Source organism: Poecilia mexicana, unplaced genomic scaffold, assembly GCF_051168715.1.
Source record: "Poecilia mexicana isolate PSO_F unplaced genomic scaffold, ASM5116871v1 scaffold_16, whole genome shotgun sequence".
Taxonomy (NCBI): Eukaryota; Metazoa; Chordata; class Actinopteri; order Cyprinodontiformes; family Poeciliidae; genus Poecilia; species Poecilia mexicana.
The window spans coordinates 1,225,927-1,245,159 of record NW_028263385.1 but is presented as its reverse complement, the minus strand read 5'-3'; the positions used below and the strand labels follow the sequence as shown (position 1 = coordinate 1,245,159).

At 35.1% G+C, this 19,233-nt stretch overlaps 2 protein-coding genes across 2 annotated transcripts; both read left to right on the top strand.

The window, feature by feature from the left end:
* The first annotated feature begins 1,280 nt into the window (after positions 1 to 1,280).
* Positions 1,281 to 7,712, top strand: LOC148154897 (asialoglycoprotein receptor 1-like). Its single transcript, XM_088013942.1, has 6 exons — positions 1,281 to 1,335; positions 3,592 to 3,687; positions 5,994 to 6,167; positions 7,078 to 7,223; positions 7,315 to 7,412; positions 7,550 to 7,712. The coding sequence occupies exons 1-6, from the start codon at positions 1,281 to 1,283 to the stop codon at positions 7,710 to 7,712; spliced, it is 732 nt and encodes a 243-aa protein (XP_087870068.1).
* A 5,947-nt stretch (positions 7,713 to 13,659) lies between these two features.
* On the top strand, positions 13,660 to 18,208 carry LOC106904681 (uncharacterized). Its single transcript, XM_088014171.1, has 8 exons — positions 13,660 to 13,780; positions 14,303 to 14,362; positions 14,767 to 14,832; positions 15,707 to 15,787; positions 16,197 to 16,445; positions 16,689 to 16,834; positions 16,928 to 17,025; positions 17,169 to 18,208. The coding sequence occupies exons 1-8, from the start codon at positions 13,726 to 13,728 to the stop codon at positions 17,317 to 17,319; spliced, it is 906 nt and encodes a 301-aa protein (XP_087870297.1). The 5' UTR covers positions 13,660 to 13,725; the 3' UTR covers positions 17,320 to 18,208.
* Positions 18,209 to 19,233: the final 1,025 nt, after the last annotated feature.

Here is a 19,233-nt window from a genome sequence, read left to right as displayed (position 1 = left end):
GGTGAGGGATTCAGACATTTTGGAGCAGAGGTGAATCTAAAAGTTACAGGATGGCCCTGGAGGACTGGAGTTGGTGACCCCTGAACTAAAATAACAATAATTGGAAAAATGATGACAAGTTACCACTCAAAACCAGATATTTACATACACAGAAAAAAAAAGCACAAATAAATGTTTTTTTTCACTGTCTGAACAAAAATCAGAACAAACTTTTATTGTTTCAGTTAAGTTAGAATTACAAAAATAATTTCTATTTGCTAGAAAACATAAAGAGAATTGTTATTATTTTTACTTTTAATAGTTTACACTCATTTGGTCAGTATACTAAATAAACACACTGACCAAAAGTATAAAGTCAGATATAAAGTTAGATCAACACCATGACTTGGTTGAACTTTTTGTGTTTTCTTCATTGAGTTTTTCCAATAGTTTGCTGGAGTTTTGGTTCCTGACTGAACTTTAACTGGTTTTACAACAAAGCTTCAGTGATTTATCATGCTTTCTATAATATCACAAGATACTGTGAAGTGTAATAGATTTTTATTTAACATGATTGCTTACTGTCCCAAATTATCTCTTTAAACTTTTATATTTTCCATCCTCCTACATTTTGAGGGGAATTTTGTTTTATTTTCCTCAAATATAAGACAATAAAAGTCATATTTTATAAACAAATCAACCTTTTTACAGAGAACTTTAGTTTGCTCTTTGCATTTGTGACAATGGCATTAAATCTGTGAACTACCTCCTCCGGGAGGCTTTGGAGACGTGAAGAGGAAGAAAAAACTTCTGGTTTTTCTAGAAGATCACGATTTGGTTTTGGTTTTAACAAATACGTAAAAAAAACATATATTTGTAAAAGTTACATACTGCCTCTTTAATGTGCTTTACATACTTTTATTTTTAATATATTGGTATTGTGATTGTTAGAGTTATGATAAATTTTCACCACTGGAGTTTTTGGTGTAATAAAGAGGAAAAAGTGGTGATAATAATATATTTTTAGTCAGAAAGTATAGTATTTTTAGAACAGAAAATACTAATAAAAAATACTGGTGACCAACACACCAAATTTATTTGAACACATTAATCATTCAGTTTTTACATAAAAAAACAGAAAGAAAGTAAGAATACAGCTGTGATTTTCTATTGTTCCCAGTAGCATCGTGTGCTATGAGGAAGAGGAACTTTCTGTTTGTTCGCCTGGAAACAGAAAAGTGATGAATTGATAATTTTCTGCTTTAAAAGCGTCTGCAGCAGCTTTTGTTTCCCAGATGTTAATGACGGCAGTGGAACTATCAAGTTATGATAATCCCGTCTTCAACTCTGCAAAAGGTAAGAAACTGTTGAAAAACATTTATCCAGGTTTATTTGTTGCAAAAAGGGAAAATGTAATTATTATAATGCAGCTCGGTAATCTAATACAAACAGAAACTTATTAAATTATAGTATTATAACATTAACATGTATTTTATTGAGTCATAATTGAGGATAAACATGAAACTGTTATTAAAGTTAGATATATGAACAATGTGTTTTAAAGATTTTCATTATTAAATTTGGAAACCAGTAATTAATTTTTCTGTTTATTTTTTGCCTCCACTTTCAGGGGAAAACATGGACGATATTTATCAAAACTCCAGCATAATTAAAAGAGGTGAGAGAAACTACACATGAAAACAGAAAAAAGTTTGTAAAGGATGAGTAAGAAATAAAATCTTTTTGACTTTTAGGTAATTATTAATTTCTAACTGCTTTTTAAATACTGACAGCAGTGCAAAAGAAAAGTTTGACGAAAATATTAAGGAAAGCAGTGAGTGGATGAATTAAAATAAAATATCTCCATTTAGATTAAACAAATGTTAAAAAATGAAACAAACATCAAGATAGTTTCTTAAAAATTCCTTTAAAAAAAATCAAATTTACAGAAAGTGCAAATTCAAATTGTGGAATAATAGAAAGAACATTATGAATATTGATTCCAGTAAAACCAGTTTTATGTTTGACAACAAGTTCAAGGTTACAAAGTCTAACTGCTTATTGCAATAAAGCCACTAACAGGTTAAATATGTGAATATCTGAAGAATCAATAAATATGAAAATAATCCAACAGGTTTCACATCTGATTTCATGGGGATTTTTTTTTCAAATATAGAAAAAAAGGTTTAGTGAGAGTGATGCTCTGAGTTATCAATCAATCAAGTTTATTTGTATAACACATTTCAGCAACAAGGCAGTTCAAAGTGCTTTACATCATAAAAATGCACAATCAAACAATTGAAACATGACATTTTGTCTGGTGCCGTCGTTACACATCAGAATGTTTGTCAATGTTTAACTCATGATGTTCCAAAGTAAAAATAAAACGGTCAGTTTTAAGTCTGGATTCAAAGGATCTCAGTGTTTCAGCTGTTTTGCAGTTTGTTCCAGATCTGTGGTGCATAGAAGCTGAATGCTGCTTCTCCATGCTTGGTTCTAGTTCTGGGGATGCAGAGCAGAACCAGAACCAAACATGCTAAAAGTTCTCATGTTACTTTTGGGGAAAAACAATTTTAAAGTTTTGCAGCAATAAACTTGAAACAGTTTCTGTTTCTAAAACAAAAGTGGACTGAAAAGAGATGATCACTGATGGTTATTTTAGAATATATTAAAAACTTTAAATAAAAATAAAAGTCTTAAGGATTTTATCCTGATTGTCACTTTCATTCCTTTATTGTAAACAAATATATAAATTAAGCAAATTTATTTCCACTGTTTATTCAGGAGAAAAGCAGATCGGAAAATTAAGCTCTGAAGAAACAACTAAAATCATCCAAAGTGAGTTTATTTCCTGTTTTTATCCCAATAGAAACTTTTTTTTTTCATTAAAATGCTGAAATAGTTACATTTAGTACATTTTAAAAGATCATTTTAATATAAAAGTGCAGAGTTTAATATAAAAGTGCAGAGTTTTATTCTAAGCTTTTCCTGTGTTACAAGAAAAAACCTGCATCAAAGTTTTTTACAATTGGCTTTCCATAAAATTACAGGAAAATATCTGTGGCCTTTTTAAACCACTCTAAAGGAAATCCTGCAACACACAAAAACACAGACAGTTTATTTTTTACTATGTTGTTTGGTGGGCTGCACAGTTGGTAGAGCTGTTGCCTTGCAGCAAGAAGGTTCTGGGTTCGATTCCCGGCCCAGGGTCTTTCTGCATGGAGTTTTCATGTTCTCCCTGTGCATGGAGGGTTCTCTCTGGATACTCTGGCTTCCTCCAACAGTCCACAAAACATGACTGTCAGTTTAATTAGCCTCTCCAAATTCTCCCTAGGTGTGAATGATTGTGTGTCTTGTCTGTCTCTGTGTTGCTCTGCGACAGACTGGCGACCTGTCCAAATGATCCCACCTCTCACCCAGAATGTAAGCTAGAGAGGCACCAGCAACCCTGCTGACCCCACCAGGGACATACAGAAAATGGATGGATATTTATCATTGTTAGAAACTATGAGAATGCACAGTCAACCATTTAAGATTTTTAGTTTTTTATGTTAAATGTTATAAACACCCATTGATATTCTATTGAAGACATCTGTGTTTATTCTGTAACAGGCCGTAATAGACGATGTTCTTCTTTCTGCCTTCTGCTGGTTTCCGTGGGGATACTTTCTGTCCTGCTGCTGACCAGCATCGGGATCATCTGCTGGGGTTAGTCTGTCTTTTTTCCTTTCACTGAACTTTCATCAGGTGACTTTAGTCCATCCAATCAAAAGATTTAGATTCAGAGCATCTGCTCTCTCTGATGCACAATTTTGGCCTCCAGCACCCAATGATCTCATGTGCAGAAGTACAGCAGCGACTCCTAATGTAATTAGGCCTTTGCAGTGAAAACCACTTTAAATAACTTTTTGGAAGTTGGCCTCATTTGGTATTAAACACAAACAGTTTTCATTGGAGGCCATGGCAGCGTGGCGGCGTGGCGGCGTGGCAGCGTGGCAGCGTGGCGGCGTGGCAGCGTGGCGGCGTGGCAGCGTGGCGGCGTGGCAACGTGGCGGCGTGGCAACGTGGCGGCGTGGCAGCATGGCGGCGTGGCAGCATGGCGGCGTGGCAGTGGCAAAGTCAAAGGTCACGCCAGTTTCATATGTTTAGCTCTAAATTCCACATATTTGCACCGCTGAGCTGCACCAACCTCCCTGTGATTGATCCTTGTCCAACCCCCAACAGGAATCCAGTCCAATATTTGGTGGTCGTGGCTTAATTTCTCCACAGCGCCCCCTAGAAATCCTTAAAAAAAATCAGCGCCATACTTTGGCTGAGAATTATGTAGTTTGGTACACGTGTATCTTCATAGGACCTACAAAAACACGTCATGGAGCCATGGTCCAAACCCAACAGGATGTCGGCCATTTTGGATCAAAGGTGCCATTTTGTTTCTTACACATGTTGTACCTGAACAAAATTCTCCTACAGCTTTTGACGTACAGACTTCAGAATCACTCAGCACAGTCTTGAGGCACTCAGGGTCAAAAGTTATCAAAAGCTTTTGGCTGCATCAAAGCATGTGGGCGTGGCCAGGCCTCAACTCTGACCATGAAACATCAAGTTTCAATAACTTCCACAGATAAACTCCCAGCTGCCTGAAACCTTATGTCAGTCACAACTGGCCAGCACTGATCACACAGACATGATCAATGTTAATGTGATCATGTGATAATGTGACTTTCTCTTTCAAACAAGAAGTCACCTGTTTTCCTGCTGTTTCTCTTCCTTTTACTCTACAGTTCATGAAGATTCGAACATGTGTTTAATGACAACATTAAACATTAGGTGTTTAATGTTTAAACATTAAATTGAGACTAAATTGTTCTCTGAACATCGGCTGGTGGCTGAACCATGTGGGCGTGGCCGAATAGCGAATTTCAATCCCTCGCCTTTAGAATACGGCTGGATCTAAATCACACATAGATAATCTGATTTGCACCAAACTGGATATGAATGACCTTTGTTAACCTCTAAAGGTGCCAATAGGATTATCTTGGGATGTGACTCCAGTGCGCCCCCTAGGTTATTGTAACAGTTATATCTCCTTGATACGTCATGTGATCTCAACCAGATTTTTTTGTGTATTTTGTGCACTGCTACACACACTGGTGTGGAAGTTAGATGACATCATTTAAGCCACGCCCACTCAGAGAAGAAAATGAAGATAATTGGGTGACTCCTCCAACTTCTCCCTGCGTGTGATACAAGATTGAAACCATGTCCACTATCTCTTTATAACCACATGTAATGTTTAAAAGCATAAAGGAAGTCCTCACCAATTACTCACCATAAAACAGGTAGTGAACATAACTTCTTTGTGGAAGATCGGTTTTTGGACAAACTTTACAGACTTGCTGCTGGACTTTCACTGAACTTGACTAAAGACCATTTGAAAGATTCACCAAATGTGCCACCTAGTGGACAAACGTGTGAATGGGTTGAGAGCATCATGACGCCAATGGGATGGTGGTCCTGGAGCTCCAGCGGTTGCCGTGGCCCTGAGCTGTATGAGGCTGCTCACAGCTTTAAGATAGATTGTTTTTGCTCAAACACAGGTTTTACAGCAAGAAGAAATGTATATTTGCAAAACTACATTTTATAGTTACATTTCATGCTTTGTGGAAATGGATCTGTCAAAGGTCTACAGGTTTCCCTCCAAAATGCATTTTTACAGCAATCAGTTCCCGACTGACAGCGTCACATATTAGTTATTAGAAATATTTGAAAATATTCTTACCACTAAAGTCATTTGTGAATTTATAAAGATGAGTCATTAGTTTGTGACTCAATTCAAGTAACGACTCTAGTCCACACTTTTTCGTCACACCAAAGATTTGACACTGTGTCAGAGATCAATACGTTCTAACATGTTGGGTAATGAATGTTAGAAAATCAGAAAAATCCCAAGTTATAAACAGTAAAGCTCCTTCAACCGATTTTTTTCTGAATAATCTGATTCTTTTCATTTACAGCTGGTTGGAAAATGAACCAACAGGAAGAAGCTGCGGCTGACTTGGGGAAACAGACTGAACGTCTGAAGAGTGAAAACGAAAAATTACAGAACGAAACTGAGAACCTGAACCAGACAATCCAGTTAATCCGGAAATTCAACACCTTTCCAATAGATGAACACTGTGACAGCGGTAGTGAGTATCTAATTGTTAGACCTTTTGTCTCTTTGACACGTTGAGACATGTCTTTAAACATTTCAGATGTGTAGGGACAAAAAAAGGACATAGTCAATATTTCAGAAAATATAGAATACAATATCAACCTACTTCATACTCTGTGAACCAGAACCTAAACTTACTTAAAGTCTGGATTGAGTTTTTTCCCCTTCATTAATGACTTTTATTACATACATTATATCTATCATGGTAATTCAGGGTGAGTTATTTTTAATTCTAAATGAATATCCTTGTTGGACTTTTATTGAAGTGCTATTCTCCAACCATTGACTCCAACTCATGCCATTGACAATGAGTCAATGGCATGAGAGTTTTAATGCTGTCAATCGCAATCTCATATGGCTGCTCATCCCTATGCCGCAGCTAGCATAGCCTGTTGTGAATGCTCGGTTTAGTTAGCATAGCTACCAATAACGGCAGATAAACGGTTTCTTGTAATGATAAGTTGTTTCTCCCCCATTAGCACATTTAGCAGTGAGTGAATGAGGCTAATTGACAGCGCTAAGAGCGTCCAATCTAATTTTTTGCTATGGGCCCAAGATTTCTGGCAGCGTCCCTGGGTGAGCCTGTCAACTGTTGCAAATAAAGCTTGAGCATTGTTACTGTTTTTGTTTATGACATCGGCAAAGAAAGCTTCTCTTGCATGTTTAAGTGTTAAGTGATAATTACGTAGTCTTTCTTTATAGATATCACAATAAACGTGAAGTTGAGTTTTATAATAATAAATGTAGCTTAACAATAATTATAATTATAAAATAATCTCAGAAGAAGAACCAATAAATACTGATAAATTCTTAATGCAACTGTAGAACTATGTTACACAGTGAAACTTTTTTTAATTTAAATTATTATTATTTTCTGTTTTCAGAGTGTCTGCTGTGTCAAAAGGGTTGGCTCTTCTTCAATGAATCATGCTACTTTCTTAGTAATATTTTGTTGACCTGGAATGACAGTCGTGTGTTCTGCCAGTACAGCTCTGCAGATCTGGTTGTTATTGATAGTGAGCAGGAACAGGTGAGCTCTGACACCAATCATGAAACAAACACAAACTTTCAATATGGGATAAAACTCTAATCTTGAACATTTGCCATGTTGTAATTAACAGAGATTCATTTATGACAACATAAACACAAATTACTGGTTGGGGCTACGCAAAGTTGGGAGCGACTGGGTTTGGATTGATGGTCGTATTAACACGCTGAGGTAAGAGATTTCAGAGGAAAAAAAACAGTAAAGAAAAAATAAAAACAACTGTTTGTTCTCATTGTATTAAATTATCTCTGCCAAAAAATATTATATTTGATTTTACACTCACTGATGTTTTTGTTTCTCATTTGAAGGTTCTGGTTTGGGTCTTACCCAAACTCTTCTCATTCATATGCAAAGGCGTATCGATCGGGGAATCCCACAGCGAGCTGGATCACAATAACAGATCCATCCCCAAATGTACACATAAGCAAACCTATCTGTGAGAGGAAAGCCTTCAGAGTGTCTTCTAATTGACACTATGTCTATTTTCTCCTTTTTATGGATTTGCTGTTTATATTGTTTAACAGGTTTGCCAGTCTGTTACAGTTAACACCAGATAATGATGGATCATGTGTTAATCTGGCTGGACTCTGCTGTTTAGCACAGTCTCCACTTGAGGCAAAGCATTTTGATGACCTTTAAATCACGGTCAATATATTCTTGAATATTCCTTCTCTTTCAAAGAATTCATATGTTTTGAAGAGATCTTAGAGAAAATAGAGACATTTTCAAATCTGTTTATTTAGTTTGTCGTGTTTCGATCAGGAAATGACACAACCACCTAATTTTTTTTACAAGTATTAGCGTTGAGGAACCCGTTTGGCTGTCACTATATAATCTAGCTCTAATGCAACTCAACTGTTTTTCTAATTTATTTCTCCTCATCAACAGCCTGAAAACTGTTTCCTATAGACAACACAGAGAAATACTGTAGATATGACTCATTGCCTGTTGGATGTATCTGACAGTAATGTAGGAATGTTTATTATTATAATTCTTGTTTGTCCATTTGAATATCACCACCAATTACAACACTGGCTGCTGACTTCATGTCACTTAGATGAGATTGTATTGCAGAACAGCTTATTGAGATTACTTATTATTCCTCTCTTTTTGGACACATAACCACCACAAGTAACACCATCAGGCATGTGATTTAAATTTTATTAAATATGATGACACCGACCTCAATAAAATATACAAATAGAGTACAACGTTGCTAAAATACATTCAGAAACAAGATCTAAGACAAAAACATACACTGTTCTTAACAAGTAGTTCACACTACAGGAACAACATTTTTTTTATTGGTACTAGTGGCCTTTATTTGATAGTAGTTTGACAGGAAAGAGGGTAATGAGAGAGGGAGGACATGCAACAGATGTCGCCAGGCCAGGAATCGAGCCTTCGACCACCACAACGAGGGCTAAGGCCTCAATACGTGGGTCGTGCTTTGCCCCTGCACCACCACAGCACCCCGAATAACATTGATTTATGTTTGAGATCTAGTGGTAGCTGATCTACCTCTGATTATTGCGGTAAGAATTTGTGGGATTTCTTTACAGTGAATGTAGAATAACTGTTAATTACCATAAAATGAGAGTCAATTATAATGTTTTTCTGATCGATGCTGATTACAAAAAGCAGAGTCTGCCCACTTAGGTTTAAATTGTGGCTATTTATGAGTTTAAATCAATTTTTCTGCTGAACCTTTTTTGAAAATATTTATTTGTCAGGTTATAGGATTGTGGTAAATCCTGCCTGTCCTGTTGGTAGTTTAGAGGAATCCTTCCTAAGCTGATTTGTGCAAACTACAACTTTCTTTGGCAACATCACAATGACATTGATGGCAAAAATAAAATGAAGCTTTGCAGCTTTGTCCTGTGACTGGGAGAAAATGCCTGGACACACTCTGTACTGCAGCCGACAGCAAAACATTTTCCTTTTCCAGCAGCCATTGTGCTGCGGTTGCTTAGAATGAAGTGGAGGGAGCTCCACTAGGGTTGCCAGGTGAGGGACTGGGTTTGGCTTGGGGTTGCTAGGTATAAAATTGTGATGCATCAATTTAGAGGTTTTTGAAACAGATCGTAAGATATACAAGCAAAAACATTTATTCCCAAAAAAGAGCTGGGTGTTTTTTTGATTTTGGTCTTGGACTGTTCATCAGGAATCAGTAGATGATAACCAAATGGCAGAATGAAAACATGCAATAAGTGAATTTAGCATAATAGTGGATCTTTCACAAAAAACATCCAAGCATTAAATAATTTTTCTCAATATATTAAATATATATAGTAAATGTGTTAATTACATGGATATATTTTTGCTTGATTTGATTTACTGATACTGAATATTTAAATTATTGATTAATGGAACGAGCTCAACGAGAGCTTTAAACGGTTAAAACTAATCTGCAGCTTTAAAAAATATTTAGAGTAAATTGCTTTGTTTGTATACCTGAGATAACTTGTAGGTGGAATGTATGATGTGTTTTTGTTGTGTTTTTATTATTAGTGAAAAATGTATGAAATTGTAGGCACACAGCTCCCTCTATGAGTTTTAAAAGCTTCTTCGTAGAACTGATTCAACTTTATTTCCTGACTGAAACTCTGAGAATCACAGGATTCATGAAACCAAATAAAACTGAACGCATCAAACCAGCAGGTTAACAAGAGTCAACAAACAAACCATAATCTACGAATTAAAACACATTTTATTTCTGTTTTACTGCCCCATTTAATTAAAGTGATGCCAATTAAAATAGACTTTTATAGTTTTTTTTTTAAATAATCATTATGACAGAAACATTTATTGTTTTCATGTAAGGCTGGTTGTGGGTTTTCTAACAAGTTTTAATATTTGCTTTATTTTAAAATAGTTATTGACCTTATAAAGTCTGGACAGGATTGCAAAAGCAAACTTTGATTTAAGACAAATAATTTGATTGTAATTGAAAAATATTTTTAACACTTTAGCCAAACTTTTCTATATTGAACTCTTTTATCTTTATTGTTTTCTGAACTAACTTCTGATGAAGTTTTTCATTATTTATTGTGTTTTAGTTTGAAATGTTTTTGCCTCTGATTGATTTCCGTCACTACATGATTGTAATCAGCTAGTTTATGATTTGTTTGCTTGTTTTAGCTTCATAATGATTTTTATCTGCAGATAAAATAATAAAACTCATTTATTGATGTCGTGTTTCAGCCTGTCTGGGTCCAGATCTGCCTCAGAAAACTGAAGCCTGTTTGACTCTGACTGAGGTTGGATCGGGTCGGGTCGGTTCCTAACAGACTAAAAACAGAGACAGACTGATCCTACAAACAGCCCTGGACTTTGACTAGACCGGCCCACAGGAATCAGTACGCTGAAAATGATCGACACCTGGCACAGGTGTTACAATATTTACAATTTTTTTTTTCCATCAATACATTTTTTATTATTATTATTGTGTTTTTTACAAATATGTCTGCCATAAAACATACAACCAATACAGTTAACAAGACCAACAAAAAGGACACCAATCTTTTCTTGGGCTGCTGGAGCCACAAACTTCCCTCAGTGGACTGAAGATTAAACAACTTGTTTCCAGCTGGTCTCAGTTAAACGGCTCTGGAAAGCAGGTGGCCTGACAAGGCACCTGCATCCTGGTCTATGGGCTGACAGCTGGTCAGCTGCTCCACCCACCCAGCCTGAAAGTTGTGTATCCACCTAAGAGAATGGTGGTCAGTGTTAGAGAATTTTCGGAAAATACCCATCAGTCAGTTTGCAGTATAAACTCTTTTCCTAAAACATAATGCTTAAAATATTTGGTTGAAGTTTCCATACTCAGCATGGTTTCATTCCTGTTTGTTGAAGCTCTACTGGCAGAAGCACTGACCCACTCAACCCAGTTGTTCTCCTGGGACATTACTGCACCTATTCCTGCATCACTGGCATCAGGATGAAGGTCTGGATGGGCTAAAACAGGAGCAGATATTAACTTAGTTTCCAGCTGTTCAAAAGAATTTGGACAGACCATTTAAAATCTCAACCTTTCTCAACCTGGCCTCTTCAGTAAATCCTCTAATGAACTAATTAGTTGGGATCTGGAGGTGAAAGGGACGGACTCGGCCTGGGGCAGAAGAAACCTAGCTGAGGACCGACTTCTTTACTATTTTAATATTGCAGACACACCAGTGGCTCAGGACGCTCTTCCCAGGACAGAGCAACTCTGTTCACCCTGCAGTCCAAACTGTGGAGTTAAATATGTTGACCTAAATATGTTGTAATTACCTATTAACTAAATAATTGCTGTTTCTGATGCACCAAAACTCATAATTACTTCAAATACATATTTTGTTATATTATTAACCCATGGAGGTCGCCATGTTTTTGCCTGTTGGGCTGATGACGCATTTTGGCCCATTCTGTACTGGAATCTACGGAGTAACACGGGAAGCCTAACTTTACCTGAGTTGTGTTTTATCATATTGTGTTTGACTGGTGTAAATTTAGATAATACCACATGGTGTCACTGCTGACTGTAATTAAACAACACTGAGGTGAGTCTGGATGTTTCCCACACAAAAAAAGAAGACTACAGTGGGAGGGAGATGGAGTCAAACAACTTCCGAAGGACCTACATTTATGCCCTCAACATTTCTCTCCAGGAGACTTTGAGACATTTGTAGGAGCAAAACTGATAAAAGCTCTAACAGGTGATTGTTACCTTAATAAGACAGACAGTTTTTATCCACAAAGTGCCTAAATCTTTCTGCTTCAGCAAAAAACTCTAGAAGAAACATCAGAATAGCTTTGGAAGATATTTTAAATGCTAACAGAGTTCTGCTACCGGCGGAACTTCAGTGTCTCTGTTCAATCCTCCTTTCCCTCATTTCCGACTGCATGGCGCCTCGAATGATGTGAAAAGAAAATAATAATGTATCTGGGCATCTTTGGATCATTTTACAGCTTTGATCTAAGAAAGATACAGAGAGTAAAATAATTACAAACCTGGTTTTTAATGTTATTCAAAAATAATAATTGTTCTTCCTCTTTAAATGAGGATCCTCTTCTTCATGTTGTTGTCCCAGATTTTTTTTGTCAAATTTCCATTTCTTCTGTTTTTGGTTCTGTATTGAAGTATGACTTCTCTGTCTAGAAATGTCAACGGCTGAATGATTTTTCCAAGTAAAACAATAGATATGGCTGTTTCTGTTTCTGCTGTTTTTTACCAATACACACACATTTAGTTACATGAACATCAATCTGGCTTTAGAGAAAACATTAAATTATTCAGGAATTGGAAATACACATCAAGGTTAGTGAGATTCAGTTTACTGAAATTTGACTATTAAAAAATACACTCAAAGTTTTTGTTGTATGTTCAGCTGGAACAAAACAGGAAATGAAGGGCTTATTTGGCTCTTTTTGCTATTTTGAACCAATTGATAATAAACTATCAGGTACATTTGAAACATTTAATCTTCCTGATTCTTTTCTTTCATTTCTCTTCACTTTGGTTTATCAAACCTTTAAATGGTGAGTCTGGCACATGATTGTGTTTGTTTTAATGGAAAAATCTGAGCAAACTATCACTGCTCTCTTTGTTTCCTGTTTGAGCAGAGAAACAAACAGAAAGCAGGAACTGTTTGTTTTATTTTATATAAGTGGCTTCTGGTCTAAACATTGTTTTGGGTGTTTAAGAAAGTTCAACAAACGATTTGTTAAGGTAAGTGAAGTTATTTTAGTGAAGTTATTCTCACTAAAATTGCATAAGTTAATGTTACGCAATCAGTTAACTTAATGAAAACTGAAAACTTTTCAGTTTGTATTTCATATGAACTGTTTAGCTTTTTCACACAATAGACAGACTTTTATCTCTATTGTTACTTTTATATCACTAATGCACCAAACAAACAGCTGTGTGTAGAGGTTTGTTACTGGAACGATGATTCCTATAATTACATTAATTACTGATCATGTAACTTGAAAAAGAACCTTAAAAAATCTATAATCAATAACGAATAATATTGAATTGATGGAATGGGGGAATTTATACACCAAAAAGTGAAGATTGAGATTGTTTGTTTCTAATCTGTCACTATGTTTTGATTTTGTATATTATTTCATTATGTCTGTTTTTTATACAATATTTGTAAAAAGTATGTTTGTGTATATTTATTTGTTTATCTAAACAAGCAAATAAACAAATAAAAGTGATGATAATATCTTAGTCAAGAAATGTTAAAAAGTGAGAATCATAAATCTGGAACATCTCTGCTGGCTTTTTGCATCAGAACAGAAAAGACAAATGGAAAACAAGACAAGACAATTTAATTAAATATATTTATCTCAAAATCTATACATTTAAAAAAGTTAAAAATACATTGACATTTTCTGTGGTTCCTGTTTTAGCATCATGTTTGCATGAGGAAGAGGAACGTTGTGGTGAATTGTTGCTATAAAAGCATCTGCAGCTTCTCCGGTTCTGCAGGTTTCAGCCATGGCAGTGGAGCTCGGTTCTGGTTATGATAATCCCACCTTCAAAACCCGAAAAGGTGAGAAACAGCTACAGAATATTTCTGCAGGTTTATTATGAGAAGGAAAACATGTAATTTATCTCTGATAAACCTGAAAGTTTACCATTAATTCCACTTTAATTCTGTTATGACATTACAGAACTATAAATGAAATAATTTAAATAAGGCACCAGATAATATTCTATTTATTACTGTTTAATTATTAGTTACCTACTTGTAGAAATATCTGTTTTTGTTCCCCATGGGGAAATTCAGGTGTAGTTGAGCATAAACGTTTCATTTAGAAGTCATTAGCTTGTTTTAAACTGAGTTTGAAATTAAAGGATAAGTAGACTCTATAGACCTAAACTCTGATTATTATTTTACATTTTTCCTTTTATTCTAAGTTGTTACTGACTTTTAAACCGAAAGTTTCTTCATACAACCAGAAAAAAGTAATTAAATTAATGATATTAGAACAGAGGAAGTGACTGTATTACCTGCCTTGTTCATTTTGTGAAAAACATTTATTGCTGTGTCTTTGTTGTTTTTTAATTTCAGGGACAGATATGGACGTTTCTTCAGGCAACATTTATGAAAACTTTCAGAGACCTGAACAATGTAAGAAACTCTTTGCTAATTTATTCTGACATATAAAACTGAAAAACTTTGTGAAATTAATGTAAGGAATTAATTCTTTGGTATTGATTGATAAATAGTTTATAGCTGCTTTCTAAATAATTAATCTAAAATGTTAAATAATCTGGGTTAAAAACAGGAAAACACAAAGAATGTACAAAGAGAGGAAAATAATAATTTCTCTTTTTTATTGATAAAATAAAAACCGGTCGGTTTAGCCAATTGATTCTGTATTGATCTGTCTGAAAATCCTCTGGAGTTCAAAAATATTCATCGTCTTTTAGTTTTTAGGATATAATTATATGATTATTGTGCTAAAGTCAAGAGAGAAATAATCTCAACATTTATTTTTAATTATTTAGTGTCTGTCTTTTAATTTTCTTCAGATGGACAGCAGAAACCAAAACCAAACTCTGACGTGACGCCTAAAGAAGCTGCTGCTATGATGCCGAGTAAGTTTTAATAAATTCATTATAATCTGCTAATTAGTATAAATACCAGAACATTTCATTCAGAGGACGGATTAACTAACCCTGTTAATGAGTAAACTGGTATAATCCATCAGGATTAGGCCTGTAATCTGGTTCTAGGACAGATTAACCAAACATCTGGAGGAGTTTCTTGGTTTAGGTTTTACTATCTTCTGATTTTCTAGGAAATAAAATTTAAACTATTTAAACCACTGTTTAATTTTATCAGTTATTTTTATTAGATTTTATGTTGTTGTAAATTTTAAATATTTATTTTGCTTCTTTGTCACATTTAAATATTTCACACAAATTTTTATGTCAGACAAACTTAATCCAAAGAAATACAAAATACATTCAAATTGTTTTTTACTCTTTGTGGTCAACAACTCAACCTGGATTAAAGTGAAAAAGTAATTGTGTTTTTAACACAGTTACTGGTTGTGTGACTCTTTATTTTCTGAAATTCTGATTTAGTTTAATACTGAATGTAACAGAATTACATCTAAATGTAAAACTAAAATGTTTTGTGAAATGTAAGAAGTACAGAGTCAGCTACGTTTCTCTTGTTGCTCTAAAAGAAACAATAGAAAAATATTTGTTCAATATTTTCTCACCAATAATCAACATAACCAAATTATATGAGAGACTGAGGCTCCAGGCCGTCCCTGTTTCCAACAACAATCAGTCGTTATAAATCATTCTTGGAGTGCTGCCTTGATTCTTTCATACATGTTGGAGAAATCATTCGGTCTCCATGGGAACCATTCAGACGGCTGGTTGGACCAATAGCGTTCTGCGTGTGTAATGTCTCTAACTGTTCATTACTGCTGTACTTCTATTGGTTGATTCTTCACAGACGTTAAAGTACATCTGGTTCTGGTTTTGTTGGGGATCGTCTCCGTCCTGCTGCTGGTCAGCATCGGGTTCTTCTCCTGGGGTAAGTCTCTCTGTTCTCACAATCAGGTTATTTTTCTCCAACAAAACAGCTGAAACTATTTCCATGTTAACAAAATTCAACAAATCTGCACAAGCATAAGCGCTTTCAGATTAAAAAATAAATGTAGTCTGATTGAAGGGAGATTTTAATAAAAATAAACTTTTTAAAAGCAGAATTACATTAAAGCTTTGGGTGAAATTTTACTTTTGGACTTCAAACTGGTCGTTATCCAGCAGGTTGTTGCTAAGCAACCAAAGAGTTGATGCCACCAACATGTCCGTCTTGTAATCTGTATGAACTAATAATTTCCTATGAAATCTGTTACTGTTCTTTAATTTAAATATTTTACAACAATAAAACTCGTATTGTATTGCATTTTCCTTTATAATCCGTTTCCTCTCATTTACAGCCGGTTGGAAAATGAACCAACATGATGAAGCCATAAAAAAACACTCAGAAGAGACGGCTGATCTGGGGAAACAGACTGAAAATCTGAAGACTGAGAATGAAAAATCACAGAACGAAACTGAGAAACTCAGCAGACACGTGGAAAACCTAAATGAAAAATCACAGAACGAAACTGAGAACATGAATCAGAAAATCCAGTTGATCCAGAAATTCAACACCTTTCTGATAAATGAACACTGCAACGGCAGTGGTGAGTGTCTAACTGAGTCATTTCTCTAAACATCCTACAAGTTTAAGGACAAATCAAGGGCAAAGTGAACATTTCACCAAAAAAAACAACATAAAATAAATGTAGTTAACTTCTAATTATAGCATAATAATGTCACTAAAACCAATAAATACTGATAAAATCTCAGTGTAACAGTAGAACCATGATACAAAGGGAAACTTATCTTTAAATTAATACAGCATTATAATTATTTTCTGTCTCCAGAGTGTCTGCTGTGTCAGACAAGTTGGACCTTCTTCAATGATTCATGCTACTATTTCGGTAAAGTTCGGTGGACCTGGGCTGAAAGTCGTCGGTACTGTTGGGATAAATCTGCTGATCTGATTATTATTAATAATCTGCAGGAACTGGTGAGCTCTGACACCAATTATGTTACAAATTCAGATTTTAAATATGGGATAAAACTCTATGGACTTGATAATTTTCAATGTTGTAATTAACAGAAATTCATTTATGACAACATGAAGTCAGACCACTGGTTGGGGCTCTATAGAAGTGGGAACGACTGGTATTGGATTGATGGTCGTATCGACACACTAAAGTAAGAGATTTCACACACAGAAAAAAAGTAATAAGAAAAATAAATTAAAAACATCTGTTACATTTCATTGTGTTAAATTATCTCTGTCAAAATAGATTATATTTGATTTTATACTTCCTGATGTTTGTGTTTCTCATTTTAAGGTTGTGGCTCTCATCTTACCCACGCTCTGATCATTACTATGCAGTCATGTATCGATCAGGGAATCCCACAATGAGCTGGTTCTCGGTATCATATACAGGCACATCTCAACCCCTCTGTGAGCAGAAAGCCTTCAAAGTGTCTCTTAATTAAATGTTTCTATTTCCTCCTTTTTCTGCTGCAGCTTTTCCAGATCAACAAATTTTATATAAATAATCAGAATTTTCCATTAACTTTAACATTAATATATTTAATTTTTAATTTCTGTGGCATTTCACTATTCATTCAGTATAATTGTGTTCTGTCACATCTACTCTGTTTTTCTGACTTTAATAAAAACAACAACAAAAAAAAAAATCCAAAACCTAAAATAATTTAACTCAGTATATTTGGATCTACTTTTTTTCATAGAGTAAATGTTAATTACAGTGTGATATTTTTGCTGGATTTGCTTTGCTGATACTTGATATTTAAACTGTTCATTAATGACATTCTTAGTAATAATACATCAAGTTTATTTAGAGCTATTAAAGTCTGTTTCCATAAATCCTTAAACAATGATTGTTCTTTACTTTGATTCAGTTTGATTTGTTTTATTGTCCCATTTAGTTAAAGTGATGCAAATTATAATAGATTTTTATAGTTTGTTTTGTAATAATCCTGATGACAGAAACATTTATTGTTTTCATGTAAGGCTGTAAGTTTCAATATTTGCCTTATTATAAATAGTTATTATTGATCTCCACGACAAAAATGGACAGGATTGTAACCAAACTTTGACTTAAGATAAATAATTTGATTGTAACTGAAAAATGCTTTTGATAATTAAACCAAGCTTTTCTATAATGAAGTCTTTTATCTTTATATTTTCTGAAATAACAGAATTTAATAAAGTTTGTCATTATTATTTTAGTTTGAAATGTTTTTGCCTCTGATTGATTTCTGTCACTACATGATTGTAATCAGCTAGTTTATGATTTGTTTGCTTGTTTTAGCTTCATAATTTTTATCTGCAGATAAAATAATAAAACTCATTTATTGATGTCGTGTTTCAGCCTGTCTGGGTCCAGATCTGCCTCAGAAAACTGAAGCATGTTTGACTCTGACTGAGGTTGGATCGGTTCAGGTCGGTTCCCCTCACACACCAACAGGCTCCAGCAGAGACAGACTGAGACTACAAACAGCCCTGGACTTTGACTAGGCCGGCCCACAGGAATCAGTATGCTGAAAGTTATCAACACCTGGCACAGGTGTTATAATATTTATATACAATATTTAATCATGACACAAAAAGGCATTTAAACTAAACCAGCACTGATGCCGATTGTGGATTATTGATTAATGGGTTTTATTCCAGTCCCTCATTCCAGTTATAAAAAAAACTGCATCTAAACCTGAATAAGCAAAAAAAAACTAGTTTTTATGAATCCAGTTGATCATATTTTATAATCAATCTTATTAATTTTTGGTGGAAATGTTGCTAAAACACAGTGTTGTGGTACTCGAGATCGGTCTTGGTCTCGAGTCCGGTCTTAAGACCGTTTTCTGATAGTCTCGGTCTCGTCTCGGACTCGACCGCATTTGGTCTCGGTCTTGTCTCGGTCTCGGGCTCTGAGGACTCGGCATTTTATTTCAAGACCAGTCGAGACCGCAGCTGTGAAAATATCACTAAACGTGCAGCATACTGTCCAGTTTATTTGTTAACATCTTTGTTTTCAGTGGATGCAAAACGCACCAATTAAAATCCAAGCAACTACGTGTTTCTCTCCCTCCCCCTTCCCTCCCCACCTTTCACTCGCACGCGGCGCTCCAGGACATGCAGTGGTTTTCTCTCAGCGGCAGAAAATGTTTGTCTAATCGTCAGTAATATAATAGCTCTGCATAAATAGTAAGAAATCCGATGGCCAGAGCTAACTCAGCAGCGCTTCGCTTTCAGAGACGATGGGGACAACGTCTAACTATTTTCGTCACTTAGAAAAGTAGCTCAAAGAAGGTAAGCTCCGTTAACGTGATGTTAGCAAAGCTAGCTGTACAGAGACACATAAGAATTTGTGATGAAAAAAGTCA